The sequence below is a fragment of the Diabrotica virgifera genome, chromosome 9, assembly GCF_917563875.1.
Source record: "Diabrotica virgifera virgifera chromosome 9, PGI_DIABVI_V3a".
Classification (NCBI taxonomy): domain Eukaryota; kingdom Metazoa; phylum Arthropoda; class Insecta; order Coleoptera; family Chrysomelidae; genus Diabrotica; species Diabrotica virgifera.
The window spans coordinates 208,083,501-208,103,012 of record NC_065451.1 but is presented as its reverse complement, the minus strand read 5'-3'; the positions used below and the strand labels follow the sequence as shown (position 1 = coordinate 208,103,012).

The 19,512-nt window shown below is 32.0% G+C and overlaps 1 protein-coding gene across 2 annotated transcripts in view; it reads left to right on the top strand.

Moving 5' to 3' along the window:
* LOC114331696 (DNA N6-methyl adenine demethylase) overlaps positions 1-19,512 on the top strand; it is a 189,027-nt gene that overhangs the window by 144,672 nt on the left and 24,843 nt on the right. For both annotated transcript variants that reach the window (XM_050662575.1, XM_050662573.1), the window contains exons 3-4: positions 10,910-11,083; positions 19,423-19,492. In XM_050662575.1, coding sequence (XP_050518532.1) covers positions 10,910-11,083; positions 19,423-19,492 — 244 coding nt within the window. The remainder of the gene's footprint in view (positions 1-10,909; positions 11,084-19,422; positions 19,493-19,512) is intronic.

Sequence of the window (19,512 nt, the reverse complement as noted above, 5' to 3'; positions counted from 1 at the left end):
ATAGTACCAAAAATATTTTAAATTGTTTATTTAAATTTGTTTGTTATACGTAATTAAGAGATTATGGCAAATTGTTATTGTAAAAATAGATTTAATAGTTGAGTAAAAAATGTAAAAATATAAAAAAAAAATATCTGCAATCCCATCAGGAAAAAACGACCTGGATTAGTCACTAGAGGCCAGGTCATATGTATAAATAATAAATAAAATAAAAAAAAAAGTCCTTGCACACTTTCAACATTAGTTCATAATTTTATTTGCTTTTAGATCTTTCAAAAATAAAAATTCAGTCACTGTACGATACTTGATTATTTTCAAATACTGTGATCCATCAATACTAAATGGCTTCTAAAAAAACAATGAATTGATAGATTGAAATAAAACTTCACATACGTTCATATGAAGAGTGTACCAACATAGCAAACAAAAATTAGGCTAGTATCCACGCCCTCTCTTATCGAGCCGCAAAACTTATTGAACAACCTAGTAACTTGATACATTAGGACGCATTTCGAAGCAAAATACCCTCATCGACTGCACTATATTATGGAGCTGATGATAAGTTTTTTAATAACATTTTCACTAGAGGCAGCAGAACCTAACGCCATGGCTCGATTTTAAGGCCCAATTGGAAAATTAATCATTGCGGAAAATTGTGTGGTTTGCTCGAGTACCGAAATTAATTTAATCTTAATTCCAATTTAAATTTGTAATTTAACGAAATATATATTCAAATTATTCCAGCGTTTTCAAAATCCGTTCGAGACTTTTTTTTAATTCCGTTTAAGATTTTAACGGGCTCAATTTGCTTTAAACGAAATCACCAATCTTTGTAATTGCCTTATTTAACGTTTAAAGTCTAAAATTATGCTCATCTAAGATTATTTACCTTTATCTAAGAATGTCGTATAGTCAGAGTGAAATAAATATTAACAGGAATGAAGAGAGAAAAAGAATCTTTAAAAAAATAACGTGGGTAGATGGCTTCAAACTAAGAACAAATGGAGAGGAATTCTGAAAGGTCTTAGAGGGCAAGTTCGAATCAGACCCTTCATAAATTGAAAACCAAATTGACGACATTAACAAAAAACATAAATAACAAGCTGAAAATGCGAGCATTATCATAACGAAAACTTTGTTTATATGGGTCATTCCATTTCAAATCACTCAATCTTGGAGCAAAAAAAATTTTGGACCTCCGATTTGTCTGAAAATTGGTATATAGCTTCTGCGGGACGTAAAAATAAGATGTTTAAGGTCAAAAAATCGTCTTCTTCTTTTTTTTTCTCAAAATGATATTTTATGCGATTTTACAGTGATTTGGTGTTTATTTATACAAATTTGCATTTTCTATCGTAAAGTGTCAATGGAAAACATAATATTTTAATAGAAGGGACTCAAAAATGTCATTATATGGCAATATAACAAGTTACTTTGATTCAGAACAAGCTTTTGATCAAATTTTATAGTGTAGAAAACGTTAAAATACATTTTACATTTTTCTCCATTCCCAAAATACATCATAATCGATTTGGCTGAAAATTTGCCCACAGATAGACAAAACATAGGACTTTAAGTGGTGAGAAGGATTTGAATTATATTACAATACCAAAAAGTTACATGCAATATTATAGTCAAAAATATAGGCGTCTACTGCAAGTAAAATTAACTCGAAAATATCGACCTCACGACAAAAATTGTTAAAAAGAAATTGTAATAATTGTACATACGATTTATTTGGAACAATTTCAGTTCCTACCGTTTTTGTCGAAAAGTTAAAAATGGCGGAGATATTGTGCAAAACAGGTTCTCCGTTAAAATCAAGATGCCGGCTAACGTAACGGAGGAATTCATTCGTGATTTTAAATTTAGGCTGCTATTGACTCCCCTAAAGATCAGAAAAATAAAATTTTGGGCAGCTCGGCATTCAAGGTCAAATGCTATCCCGACTGGGCTAATATATACTTTTGAGTCTGATATTACTGCATGTAACTTTTTTGGTATTGTAATATAATTCAAATCCTTCTAACCACTTAAAGTCCTATCTTTTGGCTATCTGTGGGCAAATTTTAAGCCAAATCGATGATGATTTATTTTGGGAATGGAGGAAAATGTAAAAAACGGTATTTTAACGTTTTTTACACTATAAAATTTGATCAAAAACTTGTTTTGATTTAAAATAACTTGTTATAATGCCATATAATGACATTTTTGAGTCCTTTCTATTAAAATATTATGTTTTTCATTGATACTTTACGATAGAAAATGCAAATATGTTTAAATAAACACCAAATTACTGTAAAATCGCATAAAATAGCATTTTGAGAAAAAAGAAGAAGAAGATTTTTTGACCTTTCTTATTTTTACGTCCCACAGAAGCTATATACCAATTTTCAGACAAATCGGAGATCCAAAATTTTTTGCCTGAGTGATTTGACATGGAATGTACCATATACATATTTAAATTCATAATATAGAAAATTGCTATTACGAAAAGCTGTTTAGAATTAAAAATTATGTTTTAATGTGCAAGTATATCATTCTAATTTAAATGTTGTGAACTATAAAGATACTTTACTCGAAATTCATATTTTTTTACATACCTCGTATAAAATTAATAAAATTTGATTCATGATGGTTGCATCATAAATCTACCAAGAAGAGATTTTTATGAAGAATAACTTTTCTTCGTCAAATCAAAAATACAAGAGTTATAAATGAAAATGATGGTATCCATAATTTGAGAAAATTCGTCAAATATTTTTTTCCATTAGAAGGATGTAATTTCATATATCAGAACATACTTTTTTATTCCAAACCACATTTTAAATAACAATTTTCCAATATTGTAAAATAAATAATACATACATGATAAAGATACTTTTTACTGATGAACTTTACTTGGATCTACAGACCGAGCGAGTCTCGTAAATTCCACGGCTTTGCGCCATGCTTCACGCAACCGTATTTGCGTACTTGTGTTTCGAGTTGTGTGGTCGTGCGCTGGTCGAGTGGAGTTATAATTTACCAAATTTAAATATAATCGTTTCTACTGATTCATTATTAATATAGTATAATATGTATTATTGCTTTCAAAATATACTCAAATTGTATTTTTCTACATTTATTACACATATTATTTTATATAATAATTAAATTCACTATAAAATGTCATTTATATTTTATTAATAGCTAAATAATTTAAAATTTAGTTTGACATTCACGAAGTGTCAAACTCAAATGTATTTTTTTTTATGGCATAGACTTGGGTGTCATTTAGCCAGTCACAACTTTTTTTGTTTTCTGTTCATACATAAGGAAGGCAATGAGGTCCTTAGAGTTCCATAGCAAACTCTTCTACAGCTCTCTACTCAGTTCAAAAGCTGGCCGCTATGGACTGTCCTCAAATGTAAATAATAATAACTCAAAACAATAATAATAATAACTCAAATGTAAATAATAACATTTGCTTTGCTTAACAAATTCAGATTAAAAAAAGTAGCCTACTTCCTAATCAAAGATTTCAGCTGACGTATAGTGCGTGGTATTAAATAACACATGTATGGGTGGATTGTGACATCACATTTTAGATTTTGAGGTCGATTATCTCGAAGACGGTTAGAGATATCGAAATGCCGTTTTCAGATTTGGATTCAGAAGACAAAACTACATAAGAATCCATCGATACATCTGCTCTAAGTATTGCAGGAGCGGCAACGCAATAACACACAGACTTTTGCAAATTTATAAACGAAAAGTTTTCGTTGAAAATCTCGAAGCCAGACTACAGGTCGAAATGAAAACAAGAAACTAAAGAAGCCAAAATAAAAGCGAAACTAAACAACTAATGAAAGAATGAAGACAAATACTAGCAGAAACTAAACGCCATACTCAAGTATAGGTAGAACTTAATAAAACAATTAGAAAAGTACTAAAACATGACATAAAAAATGGCACGAGAACTTAGTAGAGTAAGCCGTTGAAAACAACAGAGGCTAAAAAAAATTGTCAAAATTAAAGACATCAATAATAAGGAAGAGAAGGACAAAAATATAAAATAACAAAGATAGTCAAAGACTTCTTCAAAACCGTCTACAGTTCGCAGAGCCAGCCTAATGAATCAGCAAAGGAGAACATCAGAAGAAAAATAAAAAACGTGGGATCAGAACTTCTACCAAATATGAATAAACTAGAACTAGCCACAAAAGAAATGGCAATGGAAACAGCAATGTTAGATAAACGATTGTCAGATAAAAAGAGGAACGACTGGATACGATCAAAAACAAAAGTCGAGGGTAACACAACAAAAATCATCAAAATTTAATGGAGCTTTAGTACCTACATCGGTGAATGCTAGCCTCTGCATCTCTACTCTATAATTTGTTATTTCTTCATCTTCTGCATATGTCTATTGGTTGGTTCGTTGACTGTTCCCAATATTATTTGTTTATTTTTATGATTGTATTTCTGGTTCTATATTGATGTTTTTATAGTAGAGCAGTCTCTTGTTTTCCTTATTATTTATTTATTTTTAACTCTTGCATTTGTTCTGTTTCTTTCTTGTATAGAGTTTCGTGGCTTCTTGCTTTTCAGTTCGGTGTTGTTCTAGTTTGTAGTTGTCATTGCCTTCTATTCTCTAGCCATTTATTTCTCGCTATTTTAATTTTACTTTTTTTGTGACATTCTTCATCAAACCATGCTTTCTGCAATAGGCCTACTAAATATTTGTGATATTTAATTCCTTAGTATTACACACGACCGATAATGGTAAATATAACTATTTATTTTGAAATGGATACATCCTTATTATTAAACAAACGTACACATCATTAGAAATAATCTTAATCTGGCAGTATCAGTTGTTATCAAATACATGTAGTAAATAGATCGATTTTATTATGCACAAAATAGAGATGGCCTAAACTGGGTCCTCTTGGTAATACCGTTCTTTTGAATCAATGATATCAAGTGAATAGTGAACGATCAAAATACTACATAATATATTATTTAGAAACACTGATTACTTTAGTGTAGGTACATAGGTACTACCTTTGTTTGTTTGCAAGAATCAAGAAGTTTGTATATGGACCAAACACATACAAGAACTCTTTGATGATAATACGTCCACACATTTATATTACTGGAATCAAAGATAGTCTATCCGTACAGAGACAGGAAATCCAATAATATCAAAAACTAACGTGAGGTACGACAGGAATAGAATACTATCACCCCTGCTATTCAACATATACTTTGTGAAAACCTTTTAAGGAGTAATAGAAGATATGTTGAAGCCAAGATTAAAAATAACGAAGAATGTATGAATAAAATGAGATACGCGGATGACACGGTGGTATTCGCTGACAGCTGAAGCTCTCAAGGAGTTAAAATAGAATAGCAGGAGTAAGTCCAACGTAAGTAAGTAAGGAATTCCAACGAATGGAAAGAGTAAAACAAATACCTACTTTGATACGAACATTAATGAAAATTGGGACCATTCCCTAGAAATCAAACGTAGGATTTAGAAAGCAAGATCTGCATTTAACAAAATGACTAAGATATTCAAATGTCGTGATTTATCGATACCCATAAAAATCGAGTTACTATACGATGTTATGTCTTTCCTATACTCTTGTATGAAGTTAAGTTATGGACTCTCACATGCGCTACCTGCAAGAAAATTGAGGCTTTCGAAATGTGGCCTAATCGTTGAATCCTCGATATATCCATTAATCCATACAAATCAATTTCCTTCAATGTTGACAGTTAATATAACTAATAAATTAACGCTCTCTCACTTTTTCTGTGTCACATAGATTTTCTATCGATACCACTTGAAACAAATTTCAACAAAACCTGCTGTATATTATATTAATCAAGGTTCCACTGTCACGATTTGTATAACTCAATCAATTCACTCATACCTCGATCGAATCCGATACCGAGGACCAGTTCACTCATTCGGTTCAGTTATTTCAATCCCACCTCTACGTAAAATGTCTAATTTACTCATCGGATACTATCGCTACACGTCGATTCTACTCGTGAAACTTGAATAATGGTACGAAATACGTCTAGTCCAAAGTATACCAAAAATATGTTAGTTGGAAAGAAAAAGAAAGTTTTTTTACTATGAGGTCGCATGGATACCTGCGGGTGGCCAAAGGGAGGCCTTTTGGTGGGGGGTTTTGATAAATTTAGAAGTAACTTTCTCGTTATACATGTCTTGTTTACAATTTTACTGTTGTTTATTCCACGTTTTATGAATGAAATTATTTGTTTTTGACTATAAGAATTAAGCTACTAATTTCTGTAGATGTTGTAGTATACAATAGACTATTTTTAAGTGTTTCTGATGGTAAGTATAATGGCATAATTCCTAATCTATTTATGGAGACCTCCAAAAGTGTACCATGCAACTTGATTTTAACCTTGGTATATAATAAAAATTGAAAAAAAGTATACAATATCTCAATTTAACCACTTTATGGAATCCACAATATTTTTTCTACTATTTTTTAGAATTAATTTCAACAATATGTTAGTCTAGTTATTTACTTGCTCCAGAATTATACAAAAATAGTTTGTCTGTGGGAGGCTTTCACATAGTAGAGGATCCGATATAATGTCGACCTGCACCGTTCTGTTTAATGAATAAAAATTATTTGATATGTAATTTAGTATGTTATAAATTATAAAAAACCAGGGGGGTCCGATATAATTTTGTTCTGACTAAATTAATCATTAAAAAATGACTTTTTTTGTATATATAAAAAATCATAAAAATCCACGAGGAAAATAAAATTCCTGTAGCTGGCTGTATACCATAAATCACAAAAAATACAGGATCCTTTGTAAAAGGTATATTTAAAAGACCCTAATAATGGTTACATCACAAAACAAAACGTTTTTAACAAATAATCCATCATCAGTGTTAAGCCCTAAAATGATAATTATAACCTGATTAATAAGAGATAATGTTGTAAAAGTTGACTAAGGTTAAGAATTGACTAAGGTCATACTTACAATAGCATGCTGCATGCGTGAGCCAACAAAAGAGTTATGGGTAAAAACCCTTTAAAAGTTATAGGATCTTGTATTATACTAGGTATTATGTTTAAAATATTTGGATGTTGCAAATATTCTTGGATATTACCCAGGGCAACACAGGACTCTAACCCACGTGGATGTGAGTCCTGAGACATTCACGTGGGTTAGAGTCCTTTGCCCTGGGTAATATCCAGGAATATTTGCAAAATCCAAATATTTTAAACAATATGTATTATAATATAAGTTCTTATAACTTTTAAAGGGTTTTTACCCATAACTTCTTGGTGGCTCACGCATGCATGCTATTGTAAGTATGACCTTAGTCAATTCTTAACCTTAATCAACTTTTACAACATTGTCTCTTATTAATTAGGTTATACTTATCATTTTAGGGCTTAACACTGATGATGGATTACTTGTTAATCCGAAAACGTTTTGTTTTGTGATGTAACCCTTATTAGGGTCTTTTAAATATACCTTTTACAAAGGATCCTGTATTTTTTAAATAAAAAAATCAGCCCGGGCAGATATTATTTTAGATTTTTTGGATCATTCGAAACAAAAAAGGTCTTTTGTATTTTTTTTCCTAAGTTGATCGTTTTCCAGTTATAAACAATTTACAACTAAAAAAAAAATGAAAAAATATTATTTTCGTTATCATCAAGTACCTAAATTCAAGTTCAAACCTTCTTCGGTCAGGTCCCGATAAGAATTTGTGCCATGTTTTATTCGAAAATATATTTTTTTAATTGTTAATGAGGAAGGTTTCTTATGGAAAGACGGACGATTGGGCTGCATCAACAACTAAAAACAATGTTATAAAATGAAATAAGTCCAAAATACTCATCAAGAACTGATGAACGAAGGTTTGAACTTGAATTTAGGTATTTCGTAATTTCAAAAGTGATATTTTTTACAATGTTTTTGAGCTTTAAAAATCGTCATCTCGAAAACTTAAGAATTACAAAAAATTACAAAAGACCTTTTTTATTTCGAACAAGGAGCGTTCAAGTATTACGTAACGCGATTTTTGAAGATTTTTGACCTCCCCCCCCCCCCCTACGTAACGCACTGTAATGGGCGTTTAACTATTACGTAACGCAATTTTTGAAGATTTTTGACCCCCCCCCCCAACCTGCGTTACGTAATACTTGAACGGTCCCCAATCCAAAAAATTTAAACTAGGCCCAGGCGGATTTTTTTTAATTTATAAAAAAAAGTAATTTTTTAATAATGAATTATTAATTAATTATAGTCAGGACAAAATTATATTGGGAAACCCTTGTCTTTTATAATTTTTAACATCCTAAATTACATATCAAATGATTGTTATCCATTAAATAGATGGGTGCAGGTCGATCTTATATCGATCTTGGGCTATAATGGAATTAAAAATATAAAAGAGAAAAATTAAATGAAAATTCTTAAAAGAGATGAAAATCACCAAAAACCTTTGCATATAAACCTTGTCTGTTCTTGCTCCTATGTTGTCTTTCCTTGTCTTTCTTTTTAAGATTTTGAACAACTTTTTGACGTTGACAGAAAAAACTATTTTTCATTGAAATCCTGTTAGGCTATTGATTATGTTCAAAGTAAGAGAGCTAAAAGGAACTACAACGTTAACGGGATTTTATTGTCTCATATAGTCAAAGGACATCTATATGTGAAAGAACCGCGGAGTGCTACCATTTAAATGGGTGCGTTTTTGAAAAAAGGATGAATTAGTCCCTAGGCACAGGGTGAATTAAGGTTAGTTCCATTCATTTTTGGTACAAACACTTCTGCAGGAAATGTTTCCAGGATAAATTTACTATCAAAATATCATATTTTAAAGTCAAAAGTAATTTTTTTTACAAAAATACATTCAAAAGAAAAGCAAGAAAAAAACTCGAAAGAAAGCAATTTTATTTTTAGCCCCATAACTTTTTTCCGCAGAGATATAGGTATAGGCATTGCTTCAGTGAAAAATAACTTCCACCCTTTCCCTTTAAAATGGCGTTTGGTAGAAGACTCTAGGATTTATAGTTTCCAAAATAGAATTTTTCAAAATTTGCCGCTCACAGAATTTTTGAGCCATTTTCCCCATTATTTCGCAAACATTGTTCTGTAACTTTTTCTACGCACTTCTAGGTATATGCAATGGTACATTTAGTAGAAAGAGAAGTCAATTACCTTTAAAACGGTCTACAGTATAAGGTCGTACCACTATTTTTAAACAAGTTATGCTTTTTCAAGGTTTTATGCTTTTAATGATTTTTGATATTTTCTATGATTATTTTTTAAATTTCTCAATATGACTTTTGTTCTTGTACATTTAAGTATATACATTCTGGAATAAAAAAAGCTTATTTTCTTTACTTTAAAATGGTGTATTGCAATCGCCTCTAGGACTATTTTTAAACAAGATATCCGTAATTTGAGAAAAAATTTAAAAATTTTTATTTTTTCAATTAGAAGAATATAATTGCATATTGTTACCTTATTTTTTGATTCCAAATAACTTTTCTTAATAACACTTTTCGATATTGTGAAATATAAGGGTACTTAACTCTTGAGTGAAATTCATAGTTTTTAACATACCTCTTTCACTATTGATAACATTTTATATCTGATGATTACATCGTAGGTTTTAGACTATGCAGAGCATTTTATAAAGAATAATTTTTTTCATAAAGTTAATAATAAAAAGTTTTCCATATGGTTCCAACTTAGTGTGACCTATTGCATGTGTATATGTCAAACTTTTAAAAAGCCTATCTTGTTTAAAAATAGACCTAGAATTTTTTACAATACAGCCTTTTAAAGCAAAGAAAATCAGCTTTCGTTTTTATTGCACAATGTGTATACCTAAATATACAATAAAAAAGTTATAATGAGAAATTTAAAAATAATCGTAAAATATATCAAAAATGATTAAAAGTGTAAAATTTTGAAAAACCATATCTTACTTAAAAATAGTCATACAGCCTTCTACGATAGACCATTTTAAAGGTAATTGACTTTTCTTCCTACTAAATGTAACATTGCATATACCTAAAGCTGCGTAAAAAAAAGTTACAGAACAATGTTTGCGAAGTAACAAGGAAAATCGCCCAAAATTGTTGTGAGTGGCGAAATTTGAAAAATCATATTTTGGAAACTATAAATCACACAGACTTACACCAAACTCCATTTTAAATAGCAAGGATGGAAGTTTTTTCTGTGAAGCAATGCCTATACCTATATCCCCGTGGAAAAAAGTTATAGGGCAAGAAACAAAAATGCTACTTTCCGTGTTTTTTTCTTGCTTTTCTTTTGAATATATTTTTGTAAAAAAAAATATATTTGTCTTTAAAATGTGATATTTCGATAGTAAATTTAACCTGGAACAATTTTCCTGTAGACATTTTTGTACTAAAGGTGAATAGAACTCACTCTAATTCGCTCTGTGCCTAGGGACTAATTCACCCCTTTCTTAAAAACGCACCCCTTTAAATGGTAGCACTCCGCGGTTTTTTCATATATAGAGGTCCATTGACTCTATAAAACAATAAAACCCCGTTAACGTTGTAGTTCCTTTCTAAAATACATAATCAATAGCCTATATTCTTGACGTGCCTGTCCGTTGCTAATGTTGGCGATTATCATGGCAATCTTTCTTATCCGCAGCAGCGCAGAAAAGCTACACATATGTGTTAAAACATCTTCTGAGGTTCTTTAACCAGGATGTTCTTCTTTTTCCTGGACATCGCTTTCCAAATATTTTTCCTTGCAGGTAGTAGAATACCTTTTTTAGTTTCGTGCAAAGCTTCATTGAAGTATTTAGTTAAATATTCCGGTGCTTTAAATATGTAGTTATATTGGTCTTTTTCTCTTTCAGAGTTATCGTGGTAGAAAGCCAGCGGGTTCCGGAGCTCCTCTAGGTGGTGCTACCCTCGTTTCACCCGAAACCAACGGCAGCACGGTGGTGACACCTACAGCACAGCCTCCTTCGAGGCCCAGTCCGCAACCCACTCAGGTTCAACAATCTATGCCCGTCCAGCAACAACCAATGGTAAGTACAGACTATTTCGAACTCTAAAAAGATTAGACCAAGTTTCTTCCAAGTGTAGACCACACGAAAAAAAATGGTAAGTGGTACTTACCTACTTCTTTTAAATCTAAGACTAATCAAAATCTTAACATATTTCCGCTCCAAACTCGTATCTTCTGGACAAATTTGAATGCTGCATTAGAAATGTTTAAATTATTGAAAAATTAAACAATAAGATTTATCGAACCCATGAAAAACGAAGATGTTAAAAAAGAAAAGCATCAGACCTCTAATGAACATAAATTCAAAAACCAAAATTAATTTTACCTTATCTCGTATTTAGATCTCCACCTTTTTCGGTCGGTTCATTCCTCTGTTTCCTTTATGGCTCTATTTCATTATTCGTCTGATTCATTCTCCACATTCTAATGCTGGTCTTCCTCTCCTTCTTATTCCATGGAACATAATTTAAGGCCTATTTTAACCATCGTTTATCTTTCATTCGCATTTCATGCCCGTACCATAAAAGATGTTTTAGTCGAGGAATTGAAGCTGAAAAAATGGCAAAACCTCGCAATTTTTTCGTCCAGCATCGATTTGTACAAAAATTTGGGATTAGGCTCATTTCACCCTCTAGTTCATTTTCTATATTGAGCCGTTGTACGCTTTTGGTTTCTTAGGGGTGAAAACTACCCCTATAAAAACTACTTGTAAAAAATTATAAAATAACAATCTAAACTTTAATATTGTCAACATATGGTTCTTATTAGTTACGTAATGATTGTTTTATGCTTTAAAACATACTATCATAATATTTCAACCCTTAAAACCACCCTTGTTGGAGCTATATATAAAAAATTGACTGATCCTAAAAGAATAATTTCGGCTTACATCGATTTACATAAAAATTTGGGATTAGGATCATCTCACCCTGTACTTAATATTCTATAACATGCTCAAGGGCGCCAATTATTTTTAGGGGTGTAAACTACCCCTTATTATCAAAAATTATATAAACATATTATAACCTTTAATATGGGTAAAATTTGTTTTTGATTGGCTAAAAATAATGATTGTTTTATGCTTTAGGACATAATATCAAAATATTTCAACCCTTAAAAACCACCCTTAAGAACATTTACAATTTTTATAAGTACATAATTTAATAGATCTATACAGAAAAAAAAAGTAGAATTAAAGAATTACAAAAACATTTATTTATACAAAAATACAAATATGTAAAAGTACAAATACAAATAGTTTTTAAGTCATCTTTCAGTATACGAACCAGTTCTGTGGTATTATACATGCATTGAAAATGTTCCATAAGCGGACTATTCAAATATTTTGAAAAAAAAAATCGTTTTATAAACATAGCTCCTTCATTTTTGGCGATAAAAAGTTTTTCAAAAATGATTTTGTAAGAATTTTTGAAGAGCTATAAGACTGTGTAAATTAAATTCCGTTTGATCCCTTAGTTTTTAATTGGAGTGGGTTTAAAGGGCTCGAATAAGAGGGTGTTTGCTCGTAAATAGAGGTTTTAAACGGCTATATCTCGCTAACTGCTTACTCTAATGGAAACCGATGCACAATATAATTTTAACCATTAAAAAAGCTACAATTTAGTTGTCTATCACTTTTTTCATATCTCCAGTATTTTCGGAGATATTTTGAAGTAAAATGTGAAAAATACGAAATTGCAAAAAATCATTTCTTTTAAACTCCAATTTTTCGAAAATTAGGCCTCTTGAATAGGTCAAACTTCTTGGGTGTATTGAAAATACAAATATACGAGGAGTTGCAGAAAGGTGAAGACCAATTTTTAGGGGGTTATTTTCACTGATTTTTTCGTAGAGAAAAGCAGGTAGCGACATTTTTTTGATCATAAGTCGCTTTATTTTCATGCTAAAACTTTTTTATTATTATCCTTTGAAAGGATTAATTGTTTACTTGAAAAAAGATTATTTAAGTTTTCCTCGAAAAATGCAAATTTTTCCCGTTATTTGGCTTTGAATATTTCAAATTATTGATGGATTCGACCGTTACTTGATGGAAGTTCATTTTATCTAATAATAAAACACTGAAAACGTTTGTTTTCTATACTTCCACAGAATTTATTATAACTAAGTGACTACAGCTGTTTCGGCAGAGTGCCTTTCTCAAGTGATATAGTTTACAATGTGTTTGACTTTTTAAGTCTTCAACTGAAGAGGTTGAGGAGTGGGGAGCTGTTTGTCTCGAGTTGGTCATTCAGAATTATATCTGTATTTTTCAGTTTATTAATTTCCATAGATTCTAAAAAAGATAGCTTAAGGCCTTTATTTTGAATATGCAGAATTTGAAACTCTTCATTGAAAGAATGATTATGATCTAGAAGGTAAAGTGCGTATGTAGAAGTGTCTGTTTTTCTATTGTTGAATGCCCTTTTTTGTTCTGCTATCCGTTTGTCAAAAGTTCTGCCAGTTTGACCGATGTACGTTTTCGGACAGTCACCACACGTTAGTTTGTACACACCACTCTGTAGTTGCTTTCTCTTTCGGCTTTTATTGTTCTTAATATATTTGCTTAAGTTGTTGTTAGTTCTGAAAGCTGGTGTTATTCCTTTCTTTTTTATGTATCTGGCTATTTTTGTTGTTATCTTGCCAGTATATGTGAGAGAGCAGAAGGTACTGGGTTCTTTCTGTGGTGGTGGATACACTAATTTCAGGGCTTTCTTATGGAGTTTTTGGTTTAAAATTTTGTTAACTGTTTGTTCGTTATAGCCGTTGTTTACTGCTATTTGTTTAATGATGTTTAGTTCTATCTCGAAGTTATTTTTTTCATGGAAATTTCTGTCAGTCTATGTATCATGCTATGGTAGGCTGCTAATTTGTGTTGTGTAAGATGGGATCATGAATTGTGTATAGTTGTGTCAGTATGGGTAGGTTTATGATATACGGAGAACTCATGTTTGTTGTGTAGTCTGGAAATCGTTACATCTAGAAAGTTTATGGAGTTATTCTGTTCTGTTTCTATTGTAAACTCAATATTATTATGAAGTGAATTAATATATGATAGAAATTGGTCAAGTTGTCTGTTAGTTCCTGTAAAGCATACTAGTATATCATCCACGTATCTCCACCAATATAAGAACTGTTTAAATACGGGATGTTTAGAAATTGTTGTTTCAAGATGGTTCATAAATATATCTGATAGCAATGGGCTTAGAGGATTACCCATAATAAGTCCTGCACAAATTTTACACCTTCTTGAAATTTGCATAAATCAAGACTATTTTGAATTCAATAATCAAATATACACAAACAACAGTGCAGGACTTATTATGGGTAATCCTCTAAGCCCATTGCTATCAGATATATTTATGAACCATCTTGAAACAACAATTTCTAAACATCCCGTATTTAAACAGTTCTTATATTGGTGGAGATACGTGGATGATATACTAGTATGCTTTACAGGAACTAACAGACAACTTGACCAATTTCTATCATATATTAATTCACTTCATAATAATATTGAGTTTACAATAGAAACAGAACAGAATAACTCCATAAACTTTCTAGATGTAACGATTTCCAGACTACACAACAAACATGAGTTCTCCGTATATCATAAACCTACCCATACATACACAACTATACACAATTCATGATCCCATCTTACACAACACAAATTAGCAGCCTACCATAGCATGATACATAGACTGACAGAAATTTCCATGAAAAAAATAACTTCGAGATAGAACTAAACATCATTAAACAAATAGCAGTAAACAACGGCTATAACGAACAAACAGTTAACAAAATTTTAAACCAAAAACTCCATAAGAAAGCCCTGAAATTAGTGTATCCACCACCACAGAAAGAACCCAGTACCTTCTGCTCTCTCACATATACTGGCAAGATAACAACAAAAATAGCCAGATACATAAAAAAGAAAGGAATAACACCAGCTTTCAGAACTAACAACAACTTAAGCAAATATATTAAGAACAATAAAAGCCGAAAGAGAAAGCAACTACAGAGTGGTGTGTACAAACTAACGTGTGGTGACTGTCCGAAAACGTACATCGGTCAAACTGGCAGAACTTTTGACAAACGGATAGCAGAACACAAAAGGGCATTCAACAATAGAAAAACAGACACTTCTACATACGCACTTCACCTTCTAGATCATAATCATTCTTTCAATGAAGAGTTTCAAATTCTGCATATTCAAAATAAAGGCCTTAAGCTATCTTTTTTAGAATCTATGGAAATTAATAAACTGAAAAATACAGATATAATTCTGAATGACCAACTCGAGACAAACAGCTCCCCACTCCTCAACCTCTTCAGTTGAAGACTTAAAAAGGCAAACACATTGTAAACTATATCACTTGAGAAAGGCACTCTGCCGAAACAGCTGTAGTCACTTAGTTATAATAAATTCTGTGGAAGTATAGAAAACAAACGTTTTCAGTGTTTTATTATTAGATTTCAAATTATGCATTTGACGAGTAAAGCTAACCTTTAACATGCCGTATCTCGGTTTATATTGGTCTTAAAGATATTATAGAACAAGAATTTAGTTTATGTTACTAAAATATACAATTTTGTTATTTAAAGTTTTTTGATTAAATGCGTATTTTTCGAGGTATTCTCAAAAAACCCTCTAAAAAAGTCGATTTTTTCGACGAAAAACTGTTACTTTTAAGAGCGAATAAATCGAAAAATATTAGTTTTACGAAGAAAATGTAAAAATCATTTTTTTCTTAGAATCACTCTTTACATCAATTTACATGGTTAAAATGTAATACAAAATTCCCACCCCCGAGATGGGGTGGCAATCACCCCCAAGGTTTTAGCGTACAGCGGCATGATATAGAAAATGATCCTTGGACTATTCCCTACCTTCTGTGAAAATTTCAAGTAAATCCATGCTGGACGAAAAAATTTCGAGCCAAAATGCTTCATTTCCTCAACTATTTGGATTCTGTTGTATTTACGGTATTGTAAATTCTTTCTGTTCTTCTTATTTCTTCATTTGGGATGTGATCAAGTCTGGATATCCAACACGTATGGATATCTTCTTAGATAGTCCATTTCTATCACTTCCAGTTTTTCCTTCTCTGTAATCGTCATTTGCCAACATTCAGTTCCGTACGTCAAAATTATTCGTTCTAAAATTGATTTGTAGATTGTTATTTTTGTTTTCTAAATTAATTTTAGGAGAGCAATGTAATGAGTTTAGTGTATACAACATTTCGCCCCTGCTGTATTTTCTGCTGAATGTTCCGTTTCGATGTTCCTTCCTTGCCTATCACTGTTTCTAGATATTTAAATTCGAGAGTTGTGGGTCTCTTACTTCGTCCTTTATTCTAAGAAATTCCGTTTTGTTAATGTTGATCGCGAGTCCCCAATTTTCGTAGTTTTCGGTTAACTTTCGGATGATTATAATCCATCTCTTCCTCATCGTTAGTCATAAAATCACTTGATCGTCTGCAAAGAAAAGATTTGTTATGCTTTTATTCCTAAGTTCTATTCCCATTCCTGTTCATTTTTTCCTCCAGTTTACACAGCTTTGCCTCAAACTTTTTGTGGCAGGCAATGAGGCAATACGTCTGAAATTTTGTTCTCCGATTTAACGGCACTTTTTGCATTTATGTACATGTTCGCTATAGCGTTGATGTATGCATTACTTAGGCCTGCCTTCGTCAATACTTCAAATAATCTTTTAAGGGTTCTGTCTCATAGACCTTCTCTAGGTCAATGAAAATTAAATGAATAAGTAAATTTCTTGAAGAGGTGATCATCTAAACGATAGAACGACAACCTACTGGAGGCACATTGGAAAAACAGACAGTCATGTCTACACAAAAAAAAAGAAGAAAAAGTATTTCTATTCATTTGATTCTCCAAACATGCCTCGTACAGTAGAGCGTCGATAATCCGAACTAATTGGTACAGGGGTAGTTCGGATTATCAAATTGTTCGGATTATATCGAACATATGTTCAAAATACATACAAAGCTCATAAACATAGTACATATTATGTACATATGTACATACGTTTTGGTTACAAGGAATAAAACACCTGCATAATAAACAAATATATTGTATGTATTTCTGTATAAACAAAACAAAAATCCGCGGTCATATTTTTTAATTTCATAATTTTTTTTTGCGTTCGGATTAGCGAACGTTCGGATTACCAGGGTTCGGATTATCGACGCTCTACTGTATTTCGATAAATTTCTAGATATTAAAGAAATAAATCAAGATGATATTTATTACAATCACCTGGGATTCACGTCAACGACCCACATCCAAATTAGCAAAGATTTAGAAACAGAAGCGTACATATTCACCTGAAGATCATGGCAAACCCACTAGAAGTCTTTAAATACATCCTTACGTGCAATCCAGCTCTCATTATATAAGCCAATTTACACTGGTCCACAGGACTCTCTAGACAAGACCTTAGAATTATAAGAAGAATCCGTACAGGCCACACCAAACTTACTCACAGCTTCCTGATGATATCAGATATCCGGCCTATCTATCTTACATACAGTGAACCACATTCTTAGGCAGTGGTCTCCAATAAATGCCGTGGGTTGCGTACAGAGTATGCTTAAGCCGGTGGTCTCCAATAGACGTTGTAGGCTGCGCACAACGTCACGCCGTAGGAAAATTGTTCATTTTCGTTACTTTTAATAAACTTTGAAGAACAAAAACTTATCTTAAAACCGAAATTAGTTAAAAAAGAGTAATTCTAAAACAAATTCAAATTACGGGGTGAATTGAATTGACCACCGACTTAGCCGGTGGTATCCAATAGACGCCGTAAACTGCGTACAGCGTGTTTTGGAGACCATCGACTTACCGAATGTCATCAGTTTAGTGAAGTAAGACGACAGCTAAAACTCAAACCGCAGCTATGTGACATTTTAAGTAATACCAACAAGTTAGACAGAGTTCTTCAGTTTTCCAAAAAATATCATTGTATCATAAACTCTAGAAATTTTTTTTTTGATATGACATAACTTATTAATGCTATTATATCTCTTGTAATCTTGTTTGTAACCGCCCCGTGTGAGTGGCCATAGTTGCCGAACAAGTAAAATGTAGTAAAAAAATCACCTGGTATTAGAAGAAAAAGTCAAATTCCCATCCTAATGACCTTGTCAGAATTTCCAAGACCACGTTAAAAACAAAACAAGAAGAACCGTCTTGTATCTCGACTATTAAGTAGACGTGTATAGGGTGAAAATCTCCTCGAAAAGTAAAGGAATATCCTGTCGAGATAAAATGAACCTTTTGTAGAAGTTTATTCGGCAATTGGGGTTGAGTTGAGACAGGCCGAATACGATTTCGTTACCCCAAGGGGGAAGGGCCCCTTCCTACTCCATCCAGAACACGACCTACCTCAACGGTAGGGGAGACCCTCCAGCTATCAGACGGTGATCTCTCCAATCCCCAATACCCAGCTGACAATGATAACGGGGATTTTCATTATCAAGGTTAAAAAACAAATGTCCATCTTTTCGGAAAGATCGTAAAAATGGAATATATCAAACTGGACGAAACAATATGCCGATTTTTGGAGATAGAAGAAACTGTTTCGGATATACGCTAATAAACAAAAGTATTGTGTGTATTCTAAATGGGGGAACAAAAATATCCGTGCCTTGTAGAAAAGATACAATTTTTTTTATTCAAGTGTACAGGATGTCTAAGATATTTTGACGCATATTTTGTCGAGTATTAAAAAGGTTTTTTTGAAGCTAAAACCCTTTCGTAATACTGCTGAAATTGTTGCAAAAACGGCAGACTGCCAATAACATACGCAAGGGAAAACTGGACAAATTATAAAAACATAAATCAAAAATTAATGCCATCGATATGAAACATTTGAGAACAATGTGCGGAAAAACAAAATTGGATAGGATAACAAACTATTACTGAGTACAATACAAGCAAATGTTCTGGTTCGGACATACTACTGGATTGAAACCCGAAAGAATTATAAGATAATATTGGGAAGTAGAAGGAAAAGGAGAAAAAGAAGACCCAGAAGGAAATGGATCGATCAGATCGAATAAATAGGAAATAATAAAGGGAAAAGTATTTAATAATTAAAGACGATGGCTACAAATAGAAATGCATCTAAAAATGGGGAAAGGAAGAACGGGAATCCCAATCCGACGCCTGTGAGGGCAAAATCTACAAGATATGAGAAGAAGATATCTACAAGTTTATCGAGATACGCATATTTGGAGAATCAAATGATTATTATTACTACTTGGTCTATTTATGTATAAAGTTTCTTAATCTTTAAAGTTTTTCTTTGTTTACATAAATAACTTCATTTTTCAGACTCCGATGCCTTTCTACGCAGATCCCAACCGTTTTCCAACACCTGTATGGCAAGCTGATCCTTCGCAGGGTATGTATTTATTTTTATCT